The sequence below is a fragment of the Muscardinus avellanarius genome, assembly GCF_963383645.1.
Source record: "Muscardinus avellanarius genome assembly, chromosome: 11".
NCBI lineage: Eukaryota > Metazoa > Chordata > Mammalia > Rodentia > Gliridae > Muscardinus > Muscardinus avellanarius.
Window position 1 is genome coordinate 101,330,802 of NC_137797.1, and position 6,583 is coordinate 101,337,384.

Genomic DNA, 6,583 nt, shown 5'->3' on the forward strand with positions numbered 1-6,583 from the left:
GACTACCACAGGGTACAGTTACAGCACGAAAGCAACCAAACCTGTATAAATAATGCTGCTTTGCTTTTTTCTTTAATTAAAGAAAATCCAGTGTCTCAAAAACTTGTGAAAATTACTTAAAAAAGGAAGGGCCAAGGACCCTTTGCCTACTTTAACTGTCCTACGTGTACCTTCCGGCAGCAGAAGAGTCCAGGAGCCTCTGTTTCCACAGGTCCAATTACCTTACAATTATACCTCTAGAAGAAAACCACAGAGAGCAGAGGGAAGGCAATGCTAGTGCGAAGAGGACACGGAAAGCCGGGAGCGCGAGGGGCTGGGCAGGAGCGGGCAGGAGGTGGAGACCTGGTGAGTGCGCTTTGGTTTGGGGACTGAAGAGGCTGGCTGAGTGAGCGCGTGCGGTCACATTGGTAACAGATGGTCATCCCTCTCCTCCGACTCCGCCCCCAGCTGCTCATCCCCCACACCTCGGTAGGCCGCAGGCGCGGGGCGGGGCTTGGAGCGGCACACAAAGTCACAGCCGTCCTGCGGGGAGAAAATAGACAACAGTTTGGAATCCTCACAATCTGGGACTGTGACAAGAACTGGTTTTCTCTATGGATTTGAGGAGAAAACCCCAAACTCAAAGACTAGCCTACATTCAGTTTAGGGAAAGGAGAGAAAGTAACTTTTAATCAGGCCACAGCTTCTACCTTGGTGGCCCTAACTGCGCAACTGGGCCGTGAGCTGCTCCAGCCAGTCACCAAGGAGAGGCGCTGGTGCCTTGCTGCTGGATTCTCTGTGCTCGGGCACCCTGGCTGGACGGGCCTTTGTGGTACCGGCACCCAAGGTCCTGTGGTCTAGGAAACGCTTCTGCAAGCCAGGGGCGCCCCGCCTGGGCACAGGCCCGCCAGCCAGCTGCCTCGCCACTTACTGCCACCAGGTTGCCGAGGTCTTGCCAGAAGGCCAGGTGGGGAAACTGCTCCATCCCCTTGGCGCCCACCACGAGCCGCTGGTACAGGAACCCCCCGATGATGTAGACGGCCACCAGGGATGCGAAGCTGCAGAAAAGACGCCTAGACTCAGCGGGAAGCTGGGGCGGTCAGATCACAAGTTGAAGGCCAGCCCAGGCCACTTAGATGCGGATACTAGGGATGACTGCTGTGCTCAGTGTGAGCCGTTTCCTACGCTATGTTTTGTGAAACAGGAAACAAAAGGGCAGAGAGGACGATGAGATCAGCTGAGATGGGCTATGGCCTCCCTGGGGAGCCAGCTGCTGCCGACAGGAGCCAGGCGCGACCCAGCGCGGGATTTTAACAGCGAAGGACAATCGCCATTAGGTTGAAGACTCCATTTCTCCACAGCTCTAATAAGCTAATGGGACAGTATTCAAAACCGCTCCGCCTTCTAGGAAGGAAAAGAAGTATCTCTAAAGGCAATGATTTGTCACGGACTAAATCTAATTGTTTTTTCCTGGTGTGGCACTGGCGAATGAACCAAAGCATTCAGTCTCTGGGCTATGCCCTCAGCCGGTTTTTTTTTTTTTTTTTTTTTTGGTGGTGGTACTGGGAATGGAACCCAGGGGCCTTCTACCTCCGGGCTACACTTCCAGACCTATTTTATTTTTTATTTGGAAACAGGGTCTCTTAAGCCAGCTGAGGCTGGCTTCGAACCTGCACGATCCTCCTGTCTCAGCCTCCCAAGCGCGGGGATTACACGTGTGTGCCACCACGCCCGGCTCTCAGCCTGATTTTTTGTTTTGAAACAGGGTCTTGCTAGGTTGTTGGGAGTCTTAAGCTGCTGGGGCTGTCCTTGAACCTGTGATCCTCCTCACCCCAGTACTGGGGTTACAAATGTGTGTCAATACCAGGCCCAGCTTTAATTTTTTTAACCTTCCACAGCTAGAGTTGGAGTATTTTTATAGTCATCCCCCTAACTTAGCACAACACATGCAGGCAGCACAATCCATGCCCATCGCCGCTGAGCAGCTACTTAGGTAAGGCACTCACGTCACAAGTAAGACGGACCCCACGCTGAGGTGGGAGGCCTCCGGCGGGCAGGCCAGGCTGCTGTCCATCTCAAAGAGGTACAAGCAGTCTTGGACTTTGCCTCGCTCCTCAGACACAGGGTTGAAGTTGTCCTATGAGGATGGAGCACAGAACGTGTGATGAGAGAGGATCCCACAGGCCCAGGCACCTGCTCCTCCTGGCTCAGGGGCTCATTTTCCAACTGGGATGAAGGACGTGAGACCGGGAAAGACAGCTCCAGTTTGCTGCGTCCACCCAAGGCTGACACCCCTGCGGGCCGGGGTCCTCACCGCGAGGGTGTGCCGGCTGCAGGAGATCATCACCACCGCGCGCCGCTGCTCCTTGCCACAGTGGTTGTCGTATTCGTCGCCCCCTTTATAGATCAGCATGATCCAATTACCTGCGGAGGGAGAAGGAAAGGGCGCTGGGCGCGGGAGGCGGAGGCAGCTCTGGGCGCCAGGAGGGAGGGAAGGAGCTGGCGATGCGGGTGCTAAAACGACCATCATCGTGTGAGCTCTGCGCTTCTGACTTGGCAAACTCAAACGTGCTTCCTTGTCTTAATAAGAACCAGATACTCATGAAGGAATCATCCGGAATTTCCCACATTAACAGCAGGCAACTTGTAGTGTGAAAACAATTACGACCCACACCTTCCCAAGGAGTCACGTTTCCTGAACACTGGCTAACAATGAAAGAGCCAGGCGGTACGCAGCAGCCGGATCTAAGATTACCCACAGAGAAATTCAAAGTGGGCGGCTCTCTGAGATGGGAATACATTTATTATTTACTGTATGCAAGGTCCTTTTGCAAAATATCATTTGCTCCAACAAGCTGGTTGGGTGAATAAGGTAAGGAGTCTGCTTCCAGTTTTGCATGTGAGAAAAAAAAAAAGGGCAAAAAATGTAATTTTTCAGTCACAGCACTAGGAAATCTAGTGAGCTGGATAAAAACACACTTGTCTAGCCCCGCCCCAACTCTTTTATTTTCTTTGCAGGAATAAATATCCACACTGGACAGAGTAGTTCTTTGTTGATGGGAAGGAATTAAGACTAAGTGCTCCTGTAGTCCTTTCCAGCAACAAGAGGTTATATATATATATATATATATATATATATATATATATATATATATATATTTGCAGTACTGGGGAAGGAAGCCAGGGCACTGTACCTCTCTGCTACACTCCCAGCCCTATTTTTTAGTCTTCTTAGTTTTGAAAGTGTCTCACTGAGTTGTGAAGGGCCTCACTAAGTGGCTGAGGCTGCTGCGAGCCACCTGTCTCCACCTCCCAAATGCTGGGATTACAAGCGTGCGCCACCAATGCCTGGCTCAGCAATAAGATCTTATGACTTTTATGACTTTTTTGGCGGTACTAGGGATTGAACCCAGAGGCATTCTACCTCTGAGCTACACCCCTAGCCCTATTTTTTATTCTCTATTTGGAAACAGGGTCGCAATAAACTGCGGAGGGCCTAAGTAGCTGAGGCTGGCTGCGAACCTGCACCACCACGCCCAGCTATCTTATGACTTTTTTTTTTTTGGTGGTACTGGGGGTGGAACCCAGAGGCTTTCTACCTCCGGGCTATACTCCCAGACCTTTTTATATTTTTTATTTGGAAACGGTCTCACTAAGTTGCTGAAAGCCTCACTAAGTAGCTGAGGCTGGCTTCGAACTGTGTGATCCTCCTGTCTCAGCCTCCCAAGGGCGAGGATTACAAGCGTGCGCCACCACGCCCAGCCTATCGTATGACTTTTGACAAATATCACCAGCACAGCACAAGTTAATGGGGAGTACCTTGTAGAATAGTCTGCTCTTCTGGCTGCGCGTGGCGCACGCTCGCAATCCCAGCATTCGGGAGGCCGAGACCTGGAGGATCACAGTTCGCGGACAGCCTCAGCTGCTTAGTGAGAGGCCTTCTGCAACTCAGTGAGACCTGGTTTCAAATAAAAGAATAAAAAATAGGGCAGGGGGTGTAGCTGGGAGGTCAAATGCCCCTGGGTTCCATTTCCAGACCCGCAAAAAAAGAAGTTTGCTCTTTTAAAATTTAGCTTGGTAAACACTGGTCAATTTGGTGAGAAATAGTTATGGTTCTTTTTGCATGAGTTTTCTTTTTCTTTTTGGACCTGGGGATCAAATCCAAAGAGATTCTACTACTGAGCTATATCCCCAGCCCTTTTTATTTTGTGACGGTCTGTTTGGTGTTAAACTGCCATTTCTTCTGTCTTAGCCTCCCCCAGTAGCTGCAACGACAGCTTGCGAGCCTTTCCTGAGCTCCAGAACAAGGGGTCCTGTGGGTCAGACCACACCCCATTCACACACTGAGGAGCCCGGGAGAGCCGAGGCTCGCGGGGCTGGGGAGCGGACGCTCGGGATGGCCACGTCCGCGGGAGCCTTACTTCCGTTGAAGATGTGCGTCTCGTTGAGCCTCCCGATCACCGTCTCCTTCCCGTTGCTTTTGTTGATCTGCACCAGGCCGGCCCCCGAGCTGTGGTTGCTGGCCTCCCGGCACACCCGGAATATATACATGTACGTGTCTGCGCCCTGGCCCACCGTGCTCTCAAAGCTGTGAAGAGAGGCGGGGAGAAGGGAGGAGTCACTAGCTATCTGCTCTGGAAGCACGTGCTTCCTTCTCTTTCTGAGCACACGCAGAACACACTTGGTTTACTTATCTGACGTCGTAGATGAATGTGGTGAATATGTGTTGAATTATGAGACAGTCACGACCCTGACAGACCATTCCAGTCATCGATAATGAATGATTCCAATATGCCCCCTGAGACAGATATTCTAGGATGCATGTTCTCAAGGGTTAGCAAACAAGGATCATTTGTAGGACGTTCCCATGTTTCTTAAAGATCACCTTCACACACATCAGAAGATTCCTGACGCTGACGACGACACGTACAAGCCTCAACATGTTCATCTGAACTATGGGATATAAAATTCTACTCAGCAATGAAGAACAAAAATGTCAACTGCAAGAAAATGGATGGGCTTGGAGAACGTGCGAAGCGAGACTGGCCAGTCACAGAAAGGGAAGGGCCCTGTGCCCTTGCTCGCACGGGGAGTTGGAGGGGCTAAGGGGAGCGGGAGGGGCAGGATCAAGAAGGAATTGCTTTCATGGACTATATATGTAAGAATACCAACGTCACGCTCAATGCCTCCCCTGTATGGGGAGGGGGCGGGGAGCCCCCCCAGCGCTGTGGGCCTGCACGTCACCATCGTGAACTGCATTAGGACGTGAGACTAAAATGCACTAAGTAGAAAAGAAACATGTTCATGTGATACATGTTAAGCCTTATTATATGACTTCTTATATGAGGTATCAAATAATGCTTGAATTCCTACAAGATCCCAATCTTAGAAATGGCTGTTCTCCTGTAAAAAGTAAAAGCATGTTGTGACTAAAAACTGGGCTGAAAATTTGCTCTATAGCATGAGAGAGAGCAAGGACCATGGCAAAATCAAACTAATACCACTAAGGTTCAGATCAGAATCCTTTTCCCAGAGGGGGTTATTATACAAATAAATGCAGTAAAAAACCTGGGTATGGTGGCACACATACTTGTAACCCCAGCACCTGGGAGACAGACAGGAGGCTCACAGGCTGAGGACAGCCTCAGCAGATCCTGTTCCAAAACACAAGAGTGCTGCCTGCCGGGCGTGGCGGTGCACCCTGCAATCCCAAGAATCGGGAGGCAGAGACAGGGGATAGCGGTCAGGACAGCCTCGCTATTTAGCGAAGCCTTCTGCAACTTAGTGAGACCTTGTTTCCAAAACAAAACAGGGCTGGGGTGTAGCTCTGAAGTAGACTGCCCTTAGGTTCCATCCCCAGTACAAGTGCAAGCCTGTGATCCCAGTACTTGGAAGGCTGAAAAAGAGGATTGCAGTCTTGAAGCCAGCCTCACCAATCTAGCAAGGCTCTTAGCAACTTAAAGAGACCACTCTTTCTTTTCCCTCCCTCCCTCCCTTCCCTCTCTCTTTTGCGGGTGTGGGTCTCACGCGTGTACGCACCTTCTCTCTTCCGCAGGTCTGGGGATAGAACCCAGGGGCATTTGACCTCCGAGCTACACCCCCTGCCCAATTCTTTATTCTTTATTTTTTAACCAGGTCTCACCAAGTTGCAAAGGGCCACTAAGTAGCAGAGGCTGTCCGGGAACCATGATCTCAGCCTCCCAAATGCTGGGATTACAAGCATGCGCCACCATGCCCGGCTGAGACCCCTGTTTCTAAATAAAAAATAAAATAGGGCTGGGGGTGTAGATCAGAAGTAGATGCCCCTGAGTTCAATCCTTAGCACCACACACACACACACAAATAAGTTAACGAAAATAATAAAAGAAAATAATAGGGCTGGGGGTGTAGCTCAGAGGCAAATGCCCCTGGGTTCAATCCTCAGTATCCCCCCACCCCCACACAAAATTAATAAAAGTAAAAGACTTAAGAAAAAAGTTTCTCAGCTGGGCACGATGGTGCACACCTATAATCCCACTACTTAGGAAGCTGAAACAAGAAAATCAGAAGACCTGAGGTTTGAGGCCAGTCTCAGTAACTTAGCAAGACTCTGTTTCAAAAATAA

The 6,583-nt window shown here is 50.4% G+C and overlaps 1 protein-coding gene across 1 annotated transcript; it reads right to left on the bottom strand.

Moving 5' to 3' along the window:
* Positions 1-399: 399 nt before the first annotated feature.
* Positions 400-2,392, bottom strand: M6PR (mannose-6-phosphate receptor, cation dependent; the record flags this gene model as incomplete). The annotated part of the gene is made up of 4 exons (XM_080705557.1): positions 400-522; positions 911-1,037; positions 1,986-2,116; positions 2,294-2,392. The coding sequence occupies 4 exons, from the start codon at positions 2,390-2,392 to the stop codon at positions 400-402; spliced, it is 480 nt and encodes a 159-aa protein (XP_080561683.1).
* Between the last annotated feature and the right edge of the window lie 4,191 nt (positions 2,393-6,583).